Source organism: Rhizophagus irregularis, chromosome 9, assembly GCF_026210795.1.
Source record: "Rhizophagus irregularis chromosome 9, complete sequence".
In the NCBI taxonomy this organism is placed as follows: Eukaryota; Fungi; Glomeromycota; class Glomeromycetes; order Glomerales; family Glomeraceae; genus Rhizophagus; species Rhizophagus irregularis.
The window spans coordinates 4112461-4133950 of NC_089437.1; the positions used below are offsets into that span (position 1 = coordinate 4112461).

Consider the following 21490-nt stretch of genomic DNA (forward strand, 5'->3'; position numbering starts at 1 on the left):
GAAGAAGGAAAAATATATGGTTCTTGCTGAGAGTTTGTAAAAAAATTCATATTGGAATGAATAGAACTTTCGTTATATAGCAAGTTGTTTGTGTTGTAGTAAGGTTGAAGCTGTTGAGTTTCTGTAGGGGTATAAACAAGTACTTGTTCTTCTTTACCTTGTTCCTAATAAAAATAATTTCATTAAGTAATGTAAAAGTGTAAATAATATTGTTATAAAATAAAATGATTGTTACTTTAGTAATTCAGATATTTTTTCTTATTCTTTTAGTGTTTCTTTTTTCTGAAGCAGATGAGTCGGGTTCATTATTAGAATTTGATTGAAGGGTTTGAAGAATTCGTGATGGTTTACGCAGTTTTGCCATAACTTTTGGTGGAACCCCTTTATTAGAAGTATCACGTTTACTCAATTCTGGTGGTTTAAAAGGATCTGAATTGCGTTCAGAAATGTTATTCCTTGGTAAAAAGACTGATCCTCCTAATTTTTAATAAATAAATATTATAAAACTATAAACCATAATTTTTTAAATGAATTTTGACGGATTTTTACCTTGTAAATAATAAAGTCTGATTATTTCATTATATGCTATATCAGTGTCTTCTTCGTAAATTAATCTATTTTTGTTTTCAGCAGCAACCACTTTTTCTTTACTTTTAAAATAAGTGACAAATTTTTCTTTTGTTTGTCTAACAAATAATTCCTTGTTTAAATGTAGATTTGCTTCATGAAAAAGGCGTGCTGCATGAACATGTTTGCAAACATCCTGAAAAGGCCCATTCCAGATATAATCGTAACAAACCATACATTCACCTGTCAAAATATTTGTCAAATAATATCCCTTTCTACACAGAGCTTTATCCAAATGTTTTTGTTCTAATTTTTTAAATAAAGGTTTTAAACTGTCTATTGCTCCCTTATTTAACTCAACATATTTTCCATTATATGGTGATTCAAATATTTGGGAATTATCAGACTTTCGAACATAAAAATAATCTGAATGATTTGAAGGTTCAACAAACTCCAGCAAAAAATAAAGCCTTCCGTGATTAAGTCTTCGAAACTTATCAGATGATAATTTTTTTGGACAATTTTCCTAAAATACATATTTTATTTAATATTAATATTAAATATTAAATAATGCAATTAAAAATAAAAAACACAACAATACTCACTTCTTCAACTGATTTCATATCAAACAGTGTTGCTAAGCCTGCTTCAAATTGCATTTGTCCTGTATTTTCAGTTATATTTTCTCGCTTTAATTTCACTCCATATAATCGTTCAACAAAATGTACAACTGTTTGAATTCCACTATAATTTGCTTCTATTGTTCGATTTAATCTTTCTGTAAAATTATTTGTAGTCATTATGCATTCAAAATTTTGTAAAATACGTCCAGCATTAATAAAAGATAATCTCCATTCATCACATAACCAATTTTGGTTTAAATCAGCTATTAATTTTTGTTTGATATTATTTGGTAATTTTAGTGAGTTAACAAAATTCTGATAAAGTAAACCAAGCTCCTTGGATTTATTTTCAGTTCTACTTCGGCCAATAATTTTAAATGCTAATGCTAAAGGATATCTAAATTTTAAAGTAAATTAATTTATGTTTTTTTAAATATATTATTATATTAATTTAATATAGATATTTACCGTAATGACCATGGAATATTCCATTGATTAAAATTTTCTCCAATTGTTTGCATTATATGAAACCAACACAGTATAGTTCCACGTAAAATATTTGTTACAGCAATTTTAGATGGCCTGTGTTTATCAGTCATAATGAAAGGATTCCAATTAAAAGAATTACATTCTCTTACTCTTTCAAATTCCATTCTATTTGGTAAATTAACGTAATTCCATTTATGTTCACAATCATCCCAATCACATGGAATATTTTTTTTTATTGCTATTATAGATTATTTTATTGTCCATTGGTTTTCTTTATTACTTAATCCTAAAACATAAATATATTTATTATTTTTATTTATTGTTTAATACATTAAATTGTGTAAAAATAATTATTCTTACCAAAAGCAAGTGGTGTTCCAGAACCAGCATTATTTTCAACAACAAAAACCAATACTGGAACCCTATCATTATTTAAATCATGTTTTGAATCCATTCCAATACATTCTTGACCAAATTTTTTACCATTTCATAACCAAAATTCATTAGATAAAGTAAGCTGATAAAAATGCTTTTCATCTTCAAGTTGTGAAAGATCAGGTTGTTGGTAGAATAAAACATATCCCTTTGGTTTTAATATTTCTATTACCAAATAATGCAAAATAGTCCATGGATCAGCATTTTCTTTTAATCTGCGATCATCACGCATTAAGAAAGATCTAAGTTTATCATGATTACATATTTGATGTTGATTTGTTAATGCTTCTTTTAATACATTTTCTTCTGCTCCATTAAAAGGTGCCAATAATTTTGATTTAACTGAATTAGCTGTACGATGATCTGATCTACGATCAACTATAATATTATCTCGAACTTGTCGTGATAAATTTAATCTAGAAATTTTTGGGCTATGTATTGGAATATTTGTTGGTAAATGCAATCCAACTATTTTGATTTTAAGAGGTTTTTCTTTATTTAACCAGGAAAGTTTTGATTCTGAAATAACACGAACTTTACATAAATGCATATCATAATAATTTTTTACATTATTTTTAAGAGAATAATTTGTACATGTTTCTTTACAACTACCAATTCCTCCACATTCATGTTGACAACTATTTCTTTCTCCTGAACAATACTACATGACCCAAGACCAACATATTCTATCTTTTTTTTCTTTATTTTCTATTTGTTTAATATAATCTTCACCTTTAGATGTTAATTTGACGATATCATCAATCCTATGTGTTGATTTTATTTCACCATCTTTCGTATTCCATTCAATAAAATCAACTGCACCTTCTACCCAACATATTTTAATAACATCTGCTTTAATTAATTCTGGAGTTCTTTTTCGACTTTGACATTTCAAACGAATATTTTTTAATAATGGATGGTTAAAAATATACTATTCGGCAACTCTTCCAAAAGGTACATTAACACTATTATCATCATTATATTAAATTAAATGTGCAAAATTTTCTTCCATTATAAAAGAAAATTTTTTGTCTTATTTGAAATTTAAAATACAATAAAATAAAGTAATAAAAATATAAAATAACGAAAATACTAATAACAGAAGGCTTTGTTTAAAAAAAAATGATGAGAGGTTTTGTTTGAAATTTAAAATAAAATATAGAAAAGTTTCGTTTAAGAAAATAATGACAAAAAGTGATAAACAAATAAAAGTAATAACGCGATTTTATCACTTATTATGTGGTCAAAGAAAAAAATGTGAAAGGGGTGCATAAACTTGCATATTTTTTGATGGTATTACGGAAAGGAGTATGGTTGGGTCAGCGTGATGAGTAGAGTATGGTGACATTTGGCGGTGTGTAACATAAGAGTGCTACGGAAAGGAGTATGGTCGGGTCAGTGTGATGAGTAGAGTATGGAACTCTATGTGACAGTTTACTCAAGTGATAAATAACACGACAGGCCAAACACGTGATTTGGAGTGGGCCGAGATGCTATACATTACCTGCGTATGGTTCACACCCCTTATGTTATACACCGCCAAATGTCACCATACTCTACTCATCACGCTGACCCAACCATACTCCTTTCCGTAATACCGGTAACATAAGGGGTGTGAACCATACTCAGGTGATGAATAGCAGCTCGGCCAACTCTTAATCACGTGTTTGGCCCGTCTTGTTATTTATCACTTGAGTAAACTGTCACACAGGGGTCCATACTCTACTCCTCACGCTGACCCGACCATACTCCTTTCCGTAAGAACTCATTTTTTGATGGGTTAAGAAAATAGCGCCTGACCGGTCGAAGAATACATTTGCATCTAAGGGACTTAGTTTTTTTTTTACTAGCCTGATCTCTATTTGTCACGCACCTCAGACATCACACCCCCAACAAATATTTGTGTAACCGAGGGTGGTGTGGTAAGACTACCCCAGGAGCAAAAATTACCTTCTTGTCCCTTCTCGTATTACTTTCTTGACCCAGTCAAAATATGCATGATTATGTATGACAAAAATGTTCCTTTCTTGACCTGAAAGTCTGAAACGCGATTGTGATAAACAAAAAAGAAATTTTATTTTTTATTTATATTTAACAAAAATAGCGTGCAATCTGTCTTTTGCGAGTTGCGAGCATGGTCAATACTTTTTTATTTCTACAATATTGATAAAATTAAAATAATTTTATTTTATTTACAAAAGATAGCTGATAAAAAGATTACATTTAAGAGAAATACATTAATTAGGTAATAAATACTAGCATAAAACTAAATATTAAAATATTAAAATAAAAAAAAAAAATTATTTTGTCATTTAATCATTTAATCATTAATGATAAAAAAATTTAATCTTTGTGTATATCTCTTGAAAAATTATGAAAATAAGAAAAATAACAACGCGTTAATGTTTTTTGCAGGTCAAGAAAAGAACATTTTTGTCATACATAATCATGCATATTTTGATCAAGTCAAGAAAGTAATACGAGGAGGGTCAAGAAAGTAATTTTTGCACCCCAAGATAATCAGATTGTTTAACCATGCGTGATGATCCCTATCAAATGGAGTGTTTTTCCTAACCGCAGTGTTAATCCCATTTAACGTGGGAAAGGGGTATTTTGAAATTTGAAGTATAAATACAAGAGAGTTAATCTTTGCATTGAACTGTTAATGCAAAATGTCGAACGTCATTCGTGATGTTTTCTTGAAGGTGTAGAAGAGCCATTTAAGTATTAGTCGACAAGGCTGATACAATTAAAGGTCTAAAAGAGTTGATCCTAAGCAGGATGAGAAGGGTCATTAACGAAAAAAATATCGCAACAGATGAATTTAGAATTTGGAAAGTGTCCGTTCCTGTCGATAAAGTGGATATTCTACGAGAAGACCCATCCAAGCTTTTAAAGAATATTAAGTTACTTAGAGACGAACAAAATATAACATCCATTGGAAAATTTCTCGATGATCATATTCAGGTCTTCATGGGCCATCCCGATTCGATGATAGAGATTTTTTGTCCTTCGTTACAGAAGATGAGTCCTGGGTAGCTGATTCACACAATAATTTCTTTTCCCTATTCCTCTGTCTAATCTCATTGTTGACCCTTTTCTTATACACCTCACCTAAGAAATTGTCTGTCTCCCTTTCCTCCATTGACTTGATGTTTGTGTTATCACTAGGTGCTCTATTTATAGGCTGATCGATCAGAAGCATCTGGCTGTGGTACAGTTGTTACCTCTGATACCTCTTCTCCAACAGAACATGAGTTCTGCATGTTAGTAACGTGATGTGGTTGCTGAGGCCTCGTGAGATTGGAGGAATCGAAATCATATCTTAGTTTGGCTAATTCAGCTTTAAGTTCAGCATTTTCGGCTGAAATATCTACACTATTTTCTCCAATTCTTCGATTCTGACCTTGTGTTCGGCATTCTCAGCATCACGCCTGGCATTCTCCTCAATAATCTGTCTCAATTTCGCATTCTCATTCTTAAGCTCACCATTCTCGCCCTCGATTTCAGCAAACTTCTTTCTGAGTTTGGCAATCGCTTGGCATTTAATTCTCTCAATGAATCAGTGGATTGCATGTTTGATGATAATTTTTTATATAAGATGGAATAATTCAAAAATTCGTTAGCATAGATAAACCGTGACAAAATGCCACGATCAGAATTACTGATTTATTGATGTGAAAAATAAATTACAAGATTCGGTAATATATAGACTTGTTTTACAAAGTGAAGTAAAGTTTCTATACTAATGCCTGCAGACCACACCAGCTTTTCGCTTGCCTACACTACTAATACACATTATCCCACTCCATGATCCGGTTTCATTGACGGTCGCCAGTTATACTTAGTCTGCAGTGTCAGAAAATAAATCAATGGATAATAACATTAACCTTACGCCGAAATTTTATGTTGTTTGCAATCCGTGATTCTTTACAGAATACAGACCGGTGAGATCGGTGAAGATATCGTTAATCAGATCCAGTGTCGTATAGATCATTCAAAACAAGCCACCAACATAAGAAAAAAAAAATTTAAAATTACGCACGAATTTCAGGCACAAAGGAAAAATACTAGAAAAAGAAATTAACAATTTAATTTTTAGTAAATGTAAGAATGTAAATTATTTTCTATTGATATCCGAATGAAAGTTCCTTTTAAACCTACATCCATTTCTTAACATTAATTTTAAGTCCATAATTGAACGGACTTTACAAAATTTGAATCAGAGAAAAGTGAATTGTGTGGTTAAATACTTAAATTACAAAATAATCGGCATAAATTTTAATAATGTGAAAGACCTTACACATTGTTAAGCAATGTGAACATTAAAAAATATTATTTTACAATATTTATCCCATCTTTAGGGAATAAATATTTGAGAAAATCAATAATGAATTAAATAATGGCAGTTATTTGAACATTACAGAATTCCCACACCTTACACGCCTTCAAACTTTATGCTTGCCATTTAATATCGAAGGTTAATAATTGAAAAATCTGGCGGGAAATTTTAGAAATTGATTCATGTCATTCACTTAAGTTTTTAGACTATCTAATCGTGAAATCAAATCACTGTTCAAAATTTGACCCTAAAAATCTCAAAATATATTTTATAACAAAACCCAATGGAGACAAACTATTAAAAGTTATGAGCAAGGGGCAATCTAATCAAAACTCTGAGTAAATTTGAAATAATTTATGGACCTTTTGGAATACCTACGAATATTACCTAACTTGCCTCTTTCAGTAAGAAAGAAAAACTACTGTTCTTGAAATATATCAATTCCTATAATTCCTATAAAATTTTACAGAAAAGTTAAAAAATACTATTGAATCTACCACTTTTCTTAATCAAATAGTATAGATGAGAAGTTTTTTAAAAGTAATTTTATTATTTAATATTTAACATTTATTTATTCTTTAAAGTACATTTTTATCATAATTCCAAAATACCTTCACCGGCTATTATCACAAGATCCTTTTCATGATCCTGCAATATCACCTAATAAAATATTCATGATCCTAAAACACCACTGCCATCATTTCAAGTTCTCAAAAAAAATTAAATACGGAGCCCGTCAATAAATAATTTTATACTGTATTAAATAAAAAAAAAAAATTTTTATAGTTCTCCTTTATATTCCTAAGTTTCCTAAGTTTGTAAAAAATCTTACAAGATATTTATATTTAATAGAGAAAAAACGCGTTTTTATTTTCAAAACAAAATAGATTACAATATATATTTAAAGACGAAATTACAGAGGTGACAATTGTGAGCTATTTCATCGATACTATTTTTAGACTAGTACAAATTCACGTTACCGAAAATTTTCAACAATGGCAATATCTTGAATTGGCAGTTACTGTTCGGTTATTTTTTTTTTTTTGCATAAATGCATCAGGAAAATTCTGTACTGTGCGTGTTGACCCAATTTTATTAAGTACGAATAAAAAATTACTTTTTCATACAAAACAATTATACATCACTACGGCTTTTATGTTGTAATATTACAATACTGGCACTTTGGCAAATCAATTTTTCCGAGACATTTGGGTCAAATAACAAAGTCTTAAATAAATATGAATAAATAGCTTGAATGTAAGATGATAAAGCTTAATGATAATAGAAATACATGTGACAGTAAACTTTATTAGAAAAGAAACTCTATTCTACAATCACAATCATGCTAATGCTATCTATATAATAACCTTTAGTCTCCGTGCATGTGATCGTGATTCTATAAATATCGATGGTGACCCAGTTTATAAAGCAGATCCACACCTTAATTTTTGTGGAATGTAATCCCAAAATATTCAACATAAAAAGAATTATTTACATTTTAGGAATATGTTTTATAATTGTAAATTACGTATCGAAATGTAAATAATTTCACAAATTACAATAATATTATTATATTTGAGTTAAATTTTCGTTCGCAATTAATATACATTATCTAAAGAATACACTCTTAATTTCAATAATATGAGTAAATTACTACAAAAACCGAAAAAAATGTCGTCCATGTTTTCTACTATATTTTTTTTAATGTGCGCTTGCCTTTTGACGCTTTAGAATCTTCATTCATTTTTCTACTTCGAGTAATTACTTGGATTTCCTCCTCATCCTCGCGTTCTTCGCCATCTTCATTATTATTTTCGTTTTCACTTGAATATACCAGCTCTACACCATTTTCTACATGTCCATTGGCGTCCCCCTCGTCATCTGTATCTATATCACCATCTCCCAGTTCTTCATTATTTCTCGATTTTCTTGCTCTTTTAGACGTTAACTCCTTTTCCATCTTACGAAGGTTTCTATTAAGAGCACGCCATTCTTTCATTAAAGACCTGAGTTCCTCCTCGGCATCATCATACATTTTTTCCTTTGTTTCTGAATCCAATGTAGGATCGTCGAATTTGAATCTGGTAATATTTGTTTGAGCAGCTTCGTTTAACTCTTCTATAATCAAAGGTGGTGATGTCAACGGCGTTGCAGATGGAACATTATCTTCCTCCATAATTTCTATCAACGGTTCGTTGTTTTTTCCCGTTGATGTTTCAATTATTGTTTCTGTTACATCTATAGCCATTTCTACCAATGTTTCAACCATAGTAGACGTCGCATTAGGTGTTGTGGGTGAAGGTACCGTAGGTTCTTCATCCACTAATTCGTCCGCAGAAACACGCTTAATTTTCCGATTTCTCGAATTATCTTCATCTGACTTGTCTGTTAGACTGCTGCGTCTTCTTTTTGGACTTTTATTAGTCTCCACGTTTTCTATCTCCATATTATCTTTTGTTGTACCAGTATTAGACTGAGAATCTTGGGAATCCTGAGAATCAATATTTTCTGTCTCAGATTTTCGCCTACGGCCTAATGATGGTGGACTTGCTATACATATATCTATAATGTTCTCTTCTTCAGATGGTTCACCTTCCTGAGAAGCTTGAGAACTATGGTTCCCACTATTTGTTATTGATGATTTGCTTTTTATTGATGAGCTATTGCGACGTATTGGCGATTTATTTTTTTCCACTTCCGCAGTTTTATAATTGGATTTTGATCCACCTTTAGACGTACTTGTCCTTCTTTTAGTTGAAGACATTGTAGTTGTAACTGGAGTAAGTTCTTGATTCTCCCCTAACGGTCTTTTCCAATAATCCCACTTAAAAGCTTTATTGGGTTCACCTTTAATTTTACATGTCAAAGCTCTACGAACTCCAATATGACTTGAAAATTTATCACAAGTATTTTTAAATGTAAGAAAGGGTTCTGCGTCTGGAATAAAATGTTTAAGACCTTTATATTCGACCACTGAGCTTCATATAATAATTAGTCAGCATTGAAATAATACTACTTATAAGAACATAAAATAACACGTAAAGATTTTAATACATACTACGTCATATCTTCAAAATATCTTACAAGAAATTTTCCTGCAAGTAAATTTTCTTCAAGTTTACCATCAACATCCATCGATTCATCAATTTCGTCGTTAGGAACGATCTAATTTTTTTTAAAAAAATTATAAGTATTATTGGTTTGTATCATCCAAATACAAATTATTAATCGGTACCATTGCCGGCCACCAAAATTCAGCTTTATCATCTAATGGATCAACTAAAAGAAATGAAAATAAATTGCAATAATTTAAATGAGAATAAATTCAAAACTTGTTGCATCGCGAAGCTTTTAAGTAACCATACCAAATACAATGTCTCGACCTTTAAAATCATGATCCGGTTCCCAATCTTTTGACCCTTTTGTTGCCTTTCGCTGAGACTTTCGCGTTTGAGGTTTTTTAGGTGCGATAATTACCCTAAGCCTTCTTGTGCTTCGTGTTAATTTACGAGCAGCGATTACTTAATGCAAAATACTTTATAATTTTAGTAAAATATTTAAAAAAAATAAATATTTTATTGTAAATTGAATTACCTCCTTCTTCCTCTATTTCATCATCGTCTTCACTTTTAAGTGCCTCTAATTTTTCGTTATTCTCTTCTGGGTGTTGTGATTCTTCTTCGTAATTACTTTCATCTTTCGATTTTTTCATATCTTTTCTAGGAGTTTCCTTAGTCTCTTCCAAGTCAGGAAAGTCCGTAATAAGCCCCGGAGAGTCATGCAAAGGTAGTTCCGGTTCAAGTAATTCACCTTCCATGATATGATCTTCCTCTAGCTGAATGTTTTCTTGTTCGACATATTGTTCGTCTTTGTCAATTTGCACTGTTATTGGGTTAGTTTCGCTGTCTTCTTCGGTTTTTGTGTTCTGACTTTTTTGCCTTCTAGTTATTCTACGTCTCATATTCGTTGTTTTTTTGTTTCTAACACTGTAAAAAAAAGGTTATATCAGTGAAATTTGTTATATATGTATATAAGAATAATTATTAATGAAAGTGAATTTATTGTACTTGCGTTGTTAAATCTTCTAGTATTTGATATTTTTCTTGTGGCTTGTTAATCTCGTCGGCGCGTGAGTGAACTGCTCCCTTTTGTCCTTGACTAAAAAACTCCCAGCGTAGGCGTTCGTTTGTACAAAACCACGGTTTGTTAGCACCGTTCTATTATCAAAGTAATATAAAGTAAAAATAAAGTAAAAAGTTTGTATCAATGAGAATAAGTGATAAGTGCAAAAATAAGTCAAAAACAATGAAAGCTCACAGGAGACGGCGACACAGAGGTCATAACTGTGTTCACGAGCTACTTTATGCGGAATAATATTTGAGCAATATAAGTAAAGTAATTCCGCTTGAAACAGAGATGGCGAGAACCTTTGTTTCGTGGCTTCAAAAGGAAGAAGGAATAACTAATGGGAAAGGAATGATGCCAGTTTTTTTTTGACTATTTTATACCATTCGATAAAGATTTTTGATTGGTCAGTTTAATAATTTGTTGTAACACAATTTTGCAGTAATAATCATAAATAAAATTTGTTTGATTATTTGAAATATCACATTTTATGATAAATAAAAAACCGAAATACCCAATCTCTCGTAATTTTGGACGAATTTTTTTTAACTTTTTTTTTTTAATAAAATTATAATAAAAATGATTAATTTTTACCACTATATGGAAAATATTGGATAATGGAAAATGGATATAATATATTTGGTTGGATCAACATCTTCAACTGCGCTTTTGTTACTTACTAGGCGTAAGGTTAAATAAGCCACCGAGATTACTGATGCGAAATATAAAAGGAAGTACCTATCCTTTGTTATTAATTAACCTTTTGAAAAACACATTATTATTTATTTATTTTTTCTTCTAATTATTTCAACTTGAAAATGTTGAAAATGAGTGAAGTACAACAATGTCAAGGAGCTGGCTGTACAAAAGAAGCAAAATTACAATGTCCAACATGTTTAAAACTAAATATTTCAGGGTCTTTCTTTTGTTCACAGGATTGCTTCAAGAAAAATTGGGTACGCATATTGTGAATTGTCGTTAAATCTTGTAATAGTATTGACGCGAATTATTTTCCAGCCTACACATAAATCGGTACATCAAACTTTATATATACCTAATTTTCCATATACTGGAACTTTACGTGCATTATACCCTTTATCTCCAAGAAGACAAGTTCCTCCACATATAGAAAGACCGGATTATGCCGATCATCCCCAAGGTTTTTGTTCTCTTTCAACGTATAGTTATTTATTTATTAAGAGAAATATTTAAACTTTTGTCCTTTATAAATATTACAGGCATTTCAAAGTCTGAAAAGACTGCAAAGGCTAAAGCATTCATAAAAGTGTTGAATAAAGAAGAAATTGAAGGGGTGCGAACAGTTTGCAAGGTTAGAAATATTTAATCACTTATTATAATTATTCTTGTCATGCTTCCGCAACATTAATTTTTCTTGGATTATTAGCTTGCACGCGAAGTTTTAGATATTGGCGCCGCTACAGTAAAACCTGGCGTAACAACCGACGAGATTGATCGAGTTATTCATGAAGCTACTATCGAGCGTGACTCGTATCCGTCGCCTTTGAATTACTATGAATTTCCGAAATCCTGTTGCATGTAATAATAAATTTAAGTCACGTGATTTATTTAAATTGTTTTGGTTTAACATAATATTTCACTTTAGTTCAGTGAATGAAGGTACGCAAAAATCGTGAAACAATTCATCGTAACACAGCTGACGTCATATTAAATAATTACTAGTTATTTGTCATGGAATTCCGGATCGGCGAGAACTAGTGAAGGGAGATATTGTTAATCTGGATGTGTCTTTATATCATAAAGGATTTCATGCAGATTTAAATGAAACTTATCCGGTTGGAATTATCGATGAAGAAAGTATGAAGTTGATCAAGACTGCAAAAGATTGTTTAGATAAGGCCATCGATTGTGTGAAACCAGGATTTTTGTATCGTGATCTTGGAGCAGTTATTGAAAAAAATGCCAAGGCGAATAATTGCTCTGTTGCCCGTACTTATTGTGGCCATGGCATTCATAGGTATGACAACTTCAAAGATTTTTATGTTTAGTTAGTTATAATATTATAGTTGTTCTAACCCATTTTTAAAATAGATTATTTCACTGTGCACCAAATATTCCTCATTATGCGAGTAAGTTTCAACTTTTTTTATAAATATATGAAATGTATAGAATGTATAGAATGTATATTTTATTATTTTAATTTTTAATTATAGAAAATAAAGCCATCGGAACGATGAAACCTGGACACTGTTTTACGATCGAGCCAATGATAAATCTTGGTGCGTAATATTAACAAAATATAATTACATTTTCATTGATTTGTTGACATCGCATGCTTTTATTATAGGTACATATCATGACAGACATTGGCCAGATAATTGGACAGCAGTAACTGAAGATGGAAAACGTAGTGCACAATTTGAGCACACTTTATTAGTAACAGAAACGGGAGTTGAAATTTTAACGGCTGGCAAAAATGAAAGACGATTTGTTCCTGATCCGAATACGGTGTTAAATAATACAGGAATTAAAAGTTTATAGAGAAATGCATTATTCTACATAGTTATTAATAAGCTATTGTTGAAAAATTAATGCTTTTGCTAATAGATAAACTTGCTTTTTGAAAGTTTATTTTCCTGGTAATAAAGATAAAGGATTAGCGTTTTCTAAATTTTTGAATGAATTGGGATAAATTCCCTTATAAGTCAACATGACAACAATTTTTTTTTTTACTTTAAAAAGTTTTAACTGAACATGATTAGTTTATTAATATTAAATTATTTCTTATATAATATTAGAAACAGCAGATCCAGATTTAGTAGGTTTGAGCTTGCATACAATAATCCCACAGATCTTAAAAATTTTATTTCCTTATTAATTATTAGTATTAATTTATATTTATGTAAAAAAAAAAACATTAAAGTCTCGAAAGCACCTCCGAAAGTAGCATCCTTTACCAGAATTATAGCAATTTTGGCCTACATTATGATAAGCATTATATACAAAAAAAGGTGCGACTTTGTGGTATTAATATTTGTTTAGATGCAGATAAATATTAGTACTAATAAAATATTCTACTCTATACTTCTGCTTTAATAATTAACTTTTTTTTTGTAACTTTGGTTATTTTAATTATTTTGAATGTATTCTATAGTGAATAAATTAGTAAATAAATTTACAAGTATTTATAAACTTATTGTACTACATCTTTTTTTTTTAAAAAAAATAAAATAAAATTATTTACGATTAGTATTAATAAATATTTAAATTATTATATATATATTTTTACTTAATTTATATCTTAAAATGTCTTTTACTAAAATATATCTAAATTTTATTTTATATTTAAAAATATATTGAAATAGTAAAAAAAATACCTTTAAATATAGAAACTATCATACCAAAAGGTAGTAATATATTAACTTATTTGATTTTGAGATTTATAATAGTTATATTGCTTATTAGTTTAACTTTTTGAAAACTATATATTTTTTATTTTAATCTATTAGTAAAAAGATGTAAAATTTGGCCTTTTTTTGTTCTTTTATTATAAAAAATTTTCACAAATTTGTATTTTTAATATTAATAAAAAATATAAAATATAACATTTATTTTAATAATAATAATACAAATAATAAATACTATTGTAATTGTATTAAAGAACTAAAAAATACATTTTTATTAAAAATTCAAATTAAAAAATATATAAGATAATTATAAAATAATATTTTAATGAAGAAATTATATCTATTAATAAAAATTTGAAATTTTACAATTAAGTAACTTTAAATTTGCTGAAAATTCTAATAATTTTATTAAAAATAATATCTATAATAATTTGCATTAAAAGTTAAAGAGGTTTTTAAAAAAGAAAAATATATATTAATACTGAAGCCATATGATGAAAAACTCTCTCTGATACCATTCATGTCCATTTTTCACACAAGAAATATTACGCTTTTTTCTTGTTAAATTAATAGAAAAATAGCACTTCAGTATTAAGACAAAAGTGTTTCTTGGTTAAACAACACACTTTTTATTATCACTCTTTTCAGTTCGAACAAATTCACAAGGGCTTAATAGTTCTTTATAGACATAAAAGTTTTGTTTTCTTGCGAAATTTTTTCAAAAAAAGGCGTAAATACGGTGCACCAATCAGATAAAGGATGTTGAATAAAGAAATTTTTATCGGCTATACTTTCTTCTGTCCAGAAAAAGTGAAACAGTACACAGGGGCTGATACGATATATTTCACCAGAAAAGGAAAGTCCTATATCCTTTTGCATGTGGATTCATTACAGAAAGAGAAAGATATGTTGACGATTGTTACCAACAATAGATATATAATTAAGAAATATGAAAGGCCTTTTTTGATAAATTCAGATCGGCCAATAATGAATACTAAATACAGGATTTCAAAATACTTGACAAGTGTATTTTGTGGGTTACCTATTGACATAGAAACTAGAAACAAGTATTTTTTAAGAATACGCCAATTATTATTGGATAAACTTGTTGTTATTAAAAATAGAATGAAGAAACAAGAAAAGAACAGACAAACTACAACTTATATTAAATTTAGTCATGGTCGAACATGGTATTTGGGGTTTTATATCCCATGCTCGTTTTGTAGTAAGTTCTATGCTTATGTTATGTCAAGAAATAAAAAAGTTTGTCAAAATTGTCGTTCGAAGGTGATAGTAACTCCTACACCTCCACCACAAAATGTGTTTAAGAATTTTTGTCAAGTTAAACAAGTAATAAGTAAACGCGTAGGCGTGTCTTATACAAAAAAAGTCTCGATGGACGGTGGAGCTGGAGCAGGTAAATATGCAGTTACGTATTCAAATTTACGTGTTAACAAGCAATTTAAAACGTTGAAATAACAAGAAAAGTATAAAAAGAGGTTTAAAAACAGCCTCAAGAGTAACAAGAATAAATGGCAGTTTACAAATAATGGAATTGAATCAAAGTCTCATTTAAAGCATGGGAGTTGAAACGTAGAACTGATATTCTTAAGAAACATTATATATCAGAAAAAGAAATGGAGTTTCTGGTAAATCAAGTTACAAGTGAAAAAGGATACAATATGTTAAAAGATGATATTTTTATAAATCATTCTTTTAATGAAGAACATTTTTTTGAATTAAGAAAAAAGAAGCTTTTTTTGAACGAAAAGATAGTAAGATAGCAGAACAGTCGAGTAGTGCTGGTCAATGTACTACGATAGACAATATTATTACAAACCTTCAGGAAATGGAAATTAGTGGACAGAATAATGTCGCTCCTTGGCAGGGAAATACTCGGGAGGCGAAGCTTCAATACAAAGCAGAATTTCATCGGGAATTGAATAGTATTAGAGATAAATGTCTTTTAACGACATATTGTAATAGTGTTAGAAGAGGGAGGCGTGTACGTGATGTTACTCATGACTACGTGGTTAATCAATGTGCAATTAGAGCTCGTAAAATAGAGCAAGGTATGTGGTATTAAGTGGACATAAGTATATAATTAGTTATTCTTGTTTTATTTTTCTATTTTCTTTTGTGGGATGACTAATTGTTTAGAATTAAAATTATCAAAATGAAAAAATGAGTAATTATTTTGGTTTTAAACATTCACTATTTGATAATATTTACATAGGGCTATTTAGTTAGAAAGAAAAATATATAGATAGTTTATCTATTGAATTTTGTTATAGTTCTTACATCATTCCATATTTGATTATATTTATATATGGTAAACTATGTTTGAAAGAAAAATATATAGACTTCTTTTAGTAGTTTTAACGAATTATTTAGAAAAATTTTTTCGTTTATTTCATCATTCTGTATTCAATAGTATGTACATACAGCTTTTATTAATAAAGAAAGAATCATATATGCACGTTATTAATAACGTGTAGTAAAGAAAGAAAAGTAGTGCGATATTAGCGGTAAAGATAAAAAAGCTAAGTCACATAGTAAAAAACATACTGAAGTGTGTGTCAAAGATGTTGACTGTAATATGTTAGAAAGTAATTGGAATAAATGGAATGATTTGGCATTCCATCGAGGTGGTTATTATTGGGCAAATTTTTAGGTAGATCATAACAGTCACCTTTGAATTTGAGGTCGCATCATGGTTTTTAACAATGATGTGATCGTTTAGGTGATAGGTCGACTTGTTCTTTATAAAAAGTAGTCTTGTTTCATAATGCTTAATTCTTATATGTATTCGTTTATCTTATATTTGTAAGTTTATATATGTAAGTAAACGTAATTATAATAAAACATGATCGCATTTATAATAAAGTTTAAAAAAAAAAAAAAAAAACTGAAGCCATATGATAATAATAATCCTATATAATCTGATAACTGCTATAAAAGAATATAGGTGAATTTCATATAGGTAATAATAAGACATAGGAGCAATCTATATGATAAGAAACTGGTTAAGAGTTTTAATAAATTAGTTATATACATAGCAAAAATTTCTGTACTTTTATATAACTAATAAATTCATAAATTGCACTTTGCAAATATATATATATATATATTATTTTGGTTTTAAAAAAATTGAATATAAATAGTTTTTTACATGTTAAATAAAATTTATTAAAAGTTTAAATAAAACTATATATTAAAAAATATAATTACTTTTAATTAAAAAAAAAAATTTAATAGCTTAATTATTAGATTGTAAAATATAATAAGTAATAACTATTCAATTTTTAAAATAAACAAAAACAAAAAATAAAAAATAAAAAATAATAAAAAACTTAAATTGTTTAATGTTATATATTAGCAGCAGTATTAATAAATTCCAGTATATAAAGTTGTTTAATATTATATATTAATAGTAGTATTAATAAACTCCAGTATATGATATAGTTTAATGTTATGTAATATATTGATCAATACACTGAAATTAATCAATACATATATACTGATATGAATTAATACCTTTTAAACTTTTTGATGTAATTAATAGCACTTTAAATCTAGTATTCTGCACAAATTAAATTTTTTCTCTGAAATTTAATTTGATTTAGACTTGATTTAAACTTTAAAAAATATTATCTTAGAATCTAGTAATCTAATTTTAATAATTTTTTTTTAATCAATAATTCTTGTTACTCTGATTAAATAAAAAAAAATATTAAAATTGGATTGTTAAAAGATCTCAAACAATACTGATACAACTCACATTTGAGTTTGCATAGAGTTTATATTAAAATTTTTCAAAAGTTACGTATTACAGAAGTATTTTCAAAATTTTATTATCTTACATTCCCCTGTTTTTAATACAGTGATTCGATTTTAATAAAGTTTATATCATTAGGTTTATCTTGATGATAGGATTCTAATAATAGTAAAATCACATCCCTAGCTTCAATGTTGACAGAGTTATATCATAAAATGTATTTTTACTTTAGTATTTAAAATTTACTTGTGAATTATATTAGTATTATTTGGATCTTATTATTAGATCAAAAATTATTTGCAAAAAGTTTTTACCTTTCAGAATTATTAGAATCATACTGTGTTATGAATTGATTTATGCAGAATACTATTTGAATCTAACCTGATAGATCAAATAACCTGATAAATTGATCTAAAATATTTGAATCAAATCATTAAATTTATAATTTAATCTTAAATTAAATTAATGTCAGCTAAATATTTAATTTGACCTGTTAATTTAATATACATTTGGATTAGAAAGAAAAATTTGCATAAATTTTCTTAAAAGTTTAATAAAAAATATTGTAAAATGTTTTTTAATAAATAAAATGAATAATTTAATTAAAAAAAATTTTGCAAAAAATGTTGTGAAAATGTTTTTTAGATATTTAATTAAAAAAATATTTTATTGAAAAATATTATAAAGACATTTTTTATAATAATTTTAATTAAAAAAAATTTAAAATATTTTTTATAACAATTTAATTAAAAAAATAATTTACACTATTTTTTTGAAATTTTAATAAAAACATCATAAAAATATTTTAAATAGTTTAATTTTTTTTTTTTTTTTTTAAATGTTGAATCATGTACCATTTTATTAGAATATATTTGGACTACATAATAATCACAAATATTCTATGAATGATATTTTCAGGACCCCGGATATCTCCAAAACAGGTCATAAGTCACACTTTCGGCAGATTGGCCCATTTTTCAGGGCTCAAAAAATCGTTTTTTGTAAATATCTCGGCATCCAGTAGTCCAATTTTGATGAACTTTTTTTTAAATTGTAGAGCCAAATGAGGGCTACAAAATAAAAAAAAGTTCATTAAAATTGAATTACTGGATGCTGAGATATTTACAAAAAACGATTTTTTGAGTTTCAGCAAAAAGGAGTGTTTTTGGCCAAAAGTCCATTATGACCTTTATATTAGATATCCGGGATCCTATATTTTCAGCTTCAAGCCAGTCTGATCAAACATTAAATATTATATTACTATTACCAATAAAATTAAAATTAAGAATAAAAGTAACCAAAAAGCATAGCAAAATAATATACCATAATCTAAAAGTATAAACAAAAATAAAACATTAAAAGAAAAACAAAAACAAAATTAAAAATAAAATTAAAATTAACAATAATTAATAACTTATATGTTTAAAATTATAAATAAAAATAAATATAAATGAGAAAAGAATAAAAATATTATTTTTGTATCTATTATTCCAATAATTTTTTGCTCATGTATAATGTAATCTTATCAACTTTCTTTTTTATCGGAATCTAATCTTCACATATGTATTTTCTTACAAAGGTGTTCATAGATTTCTTTACCAAAGAGACTGATTTTTGTAATTGATCTACTTTTCCTATTTGTAAATCTTTATAAGTTGATTTGAATTGTCCTTTACTTTGAATTCAGAAAGTTGATTTGAATTGTCTTTTGCTTTAGATTCTGAAGTAATTTTATCTGTTCAAGAAATACCTTCTCTTTTTTCCCATAAAATAACTTGTTTACATCTTGGTATCCATATTAATTTTTTGAATCGAATTAAAATGTCGTTATAGTTACCGCGCCTCAAGACAAGATATCTTAAAGTCTTTTTATAATCTTATTGTTAGACAAGTTTTAACTTTTACTTCTAATGCCAAATGTTGGAACTTTTGAAATTTTTCTGACTTTGCTGTAATTCCTAATATATTTTGTAATACTTTTCTAATAAAATCTTCACCTTGACATCTAATTTGTTTTTATTTTAAACATATAATTATAGATTCTTTTGTTGTAATTTCCAATATTTTTTGCCAAGCTATCTCATATGCCTGACATTCAAATAAATGATTCCAATTTTCCTTCTTATTACATTTCATAATACATTTCATTTCCTTGTAGAGTTTTGGTTTTCTTATTACTAAAATGGATTCTAATGGAAGGATTTTATGAAATAATTTTGCTATAAAAGTTCATAAATAGTTGATTTTCATACTATTGTAGTGAAACCCCTTGCAATAATGAAAAATAAGCCAAGTAATTTTCCAGTCTATTTGATTAACATCTTCATAATATAATTCCTGATTATTTTTTAACAATGACCATTCAGTAGCTTCACCTGTAGCTAATATTTTCAAAATAAATCTTCTAATATTAACTTCAATAGGTTTATCTATAAAAACAGGGAAATAAGATAATATATTATTAATAAAATCTACATTATTCCTGAATAAATTGTTTTCACATTGTCCTTTCTTTGCTAATTTATTAGCTATATCATTGCCTATTATGCCACTATGACCTTTTATTTTAACCAATTTTAAATTTATAGATGTTTCTCTGATCAGCATAATTATTTTAATAATGATTAGATTATTGGTCTTTTTAAGCCATGTTCTAGTTGTTGAATTAAAAGTTGAATTAATTGAATTAATAGCACCTAAGCTGTCTGTATAAATAGTTACATTAGAATTTTCTGATGCTGTCAACAATGCCAAAAAAATAGCTACTATTTCTACTCTGGTTGATGATGGCCATAAAGATAAACATAAATATACTGAAAATTCTCCTAATTTATTACTTGTATAGAATGCTGCTCCTAAATAGGACCCCGAAGAATACATATAATACTGGGATCCAATTTTGTATAAACTTACTATGTAATTTCTTAATAAGTCATATGTTTGGAATTGTATAACCAAATAGCAGTTACGCAAAAAGTCAGATTTTTATTTGTATAACAATAATGATTTTTACAATAAGTAAGATTTTCATTTTGTATAAATTTTTTAAAGTTTTTTTTTATTTTTTGTTTAAGAAATTTTTAAGATATTTTTTAATAAAGAGTTTTTTTATTTGTTTTAAAAAACACTTGAAATATTTTTTAATAGAAATTGTTTTTTGTTTAAGAAGTTTTTAAGGGTTCGTTTAAAGACATTTTTTTAATAAAAATGAAGAAATTTTTTTAAAATTCATTTACAAAATTAAAAAAAATACATTTTATTATATATCTCAGCATCCAGTGATCATAGAGAAATGAAACACAGCTTATTAGATTCGTCTCAATACGATGAGTCGAATGGTGGTAGTTTCATATTTCTAGGCGCGATAGATGCCGAGTTATGTGATAAAATGTAAAAATGCACAGTAGACGAAAATACAAAGTGCCGATGTGTGGTATAGCTCATCATCTATCACACCTAGAAACACGAAACTACTACCATTCGATTCGTCTTGTCAAGACGAATCCAACGAGCTGTGTTTCATCTATTTACGATCACTGGGTGGTGAGATATATAACAAAATGTATTTTCTTTTATTTTGTAGTATACACCCAAATTTTTGCATAAAACTTACTATATTATACATATTGGGCATCAATATCTATCGGGTATTTAAAATTTTAACATGCAATTTTGTTTAAAAATTTTATTTAAGTTATTTTTTAATAATTTTTTTTAATAATTTTTTTTAAAAAAATTTTTTAAG

The 21490-nt window shown here is 27.8% G+C and overlaps 6 protein-coding genes across 6 annotated transcripts; 3 read left to right on the top strand and 3 right to left on the bottom strand.

Moving 5' to 3' along the window:
• Positions 1-244: 244 nt before the first annotated feature.
• On the bottom strand, positions 245-2133 carry OCT59_029956 (uncharacterized protein; the record flags this gene model as incomplete). Its single annotated transcript, XM_025329748.1, has 5 exons — positions 245-477; positions 550-1093; positions 1173-1587; positions 1659-1917; positions 2040-2133. The coding sequence occupies 5 exons, from the start codon at positions 2131-2133 to the stop codon at positions 245-247; spliced, it is 1545 nt and encodes a 514-aa protein (XP_025188876.1).
• Positions 2134-2166: 33 nt separating this feature from the next.
• On the bottom strand, positions 2167-3092 carry OCT59_029957 (uncharacterized protein; the record flags this gene model as incomplete). The annotated part of the gene is made up of 3 exons (XM_066146332.1): positions 2167-2765; positions 2847-2995; positions 3073-3092. 3 exons carry the CDS (start codon positions 3090-3092, stop codon positions 2167-2169), a joined length of 768 nt encoding a protein of 255 aa, XP_065994986.1.
• Positions 3093-4895: 1803 nt separating this feature from the next.
• Positions 4896-5153, top strand: OCT59_029958 (uncharacterized protein; the record flags this gene model as incomplete). Its single annotated transcript, XM_066146333.1, has 1 exon — positions 4896-5153. The coding sequence occupies one exon, from the start codon at positions 4896-4898 to the stop codon at positions 5151-5153; it is 258 nt and encodes an 85-aa protein (XP_065994987.1).
• A 4165-nt stretch (positions 5154-9318) lies between these two features.
• OCT59_029959 (uncharacterized protein) lies at positions 9319-10920 on the bottom strand (the record flags this gene model as incomplete). Its single annotated transcript, XM_066146334.1, has 8 exons — positions 10774-10920; positions 10528-10673; positions 10051-10442; positions 9822-9977; positions 9692-9735; positions 9515-9621; positions 9415-9434; positions 9319-9344 (listed from the first exon to the last, which is right to left on the bottom strand). The coding sequence occupies exons 1-8, from the start codon at positions 10795-10797 to the stop codon at positions 9319-9321; spliced, it is 915 nt and encodes a 304-aa protein (XP_065994988.1). The 5' UTR covers positions 10798-10920.
• Positions 10921-11307: 387 nt separating this feature from the next.
• Positions 11308-13230, top strand: OCT59_029960 (Methionine aminopeptidase 1). The gene is made up of 9 exons (XM_025312775.2): positions 11308-11537; positions 11599-11740; positions 11820-11911; positions 11987-12138; positions 12206-12219; positions 12283-12577; positions 12652-12689; positions 12774-12839; positions 12908-13230. The coding sequence occupies exons 1-9, from the start codon at positions 11400-11402 to the stop codon at positions 13099-13101; spliced, it is 1131 nt and encodes a 376-aa protein (XP_025188878.2). The 5' UTR covers positions 11308-11399; the 3' UTR covers positions 13102-13230.
• A 1724-nt stretch (positions 13231-14954) lies between these two features.
• OCT59_029961 (uncharacterized protein) lies at positions 14955-16053 on the top strand (the record flags this gene model as incomplete). The annotated part of the gene is made up of 3 exons (XM_066146335.1): positions 14955-15384; positions 15534-15616; positions 15712-16053. The coding sequence occupies 3 exons, from the start codon at positions 14955-14957 to the stop codon at positions 16051-16053; spliced, it is 855 nt and encodes a 284-aa protein (XP_065994989.1).
• Positions 16054-21490: the final 5437 nt, after the last annotated feature.

Bases quoted from the DNA above. Each gene is read 5' to 3' on its own strand.
- OCT59_029960 (XM_025312775.2), top strand. From the start codon at position 11,400: ATGTTGAAAATGAGTGAAGTACAACAATGTCAAGGAGCTGGCTGTACA. The intron at 11,538-11,598 runs GTACGCATATTG...ATTATTTTCCAG, and splicing joins ATTGCTTCAAGAAAAATTGG to CCTACACATAAATCGGTACA. The intron at 11,741-11,819 runs GTTTTTGTTCTC...TAAATATTACAG, and splicing joins TTATGCCGATCATCCCCAAG to GCATTTCAAAGTCTGAAAAG.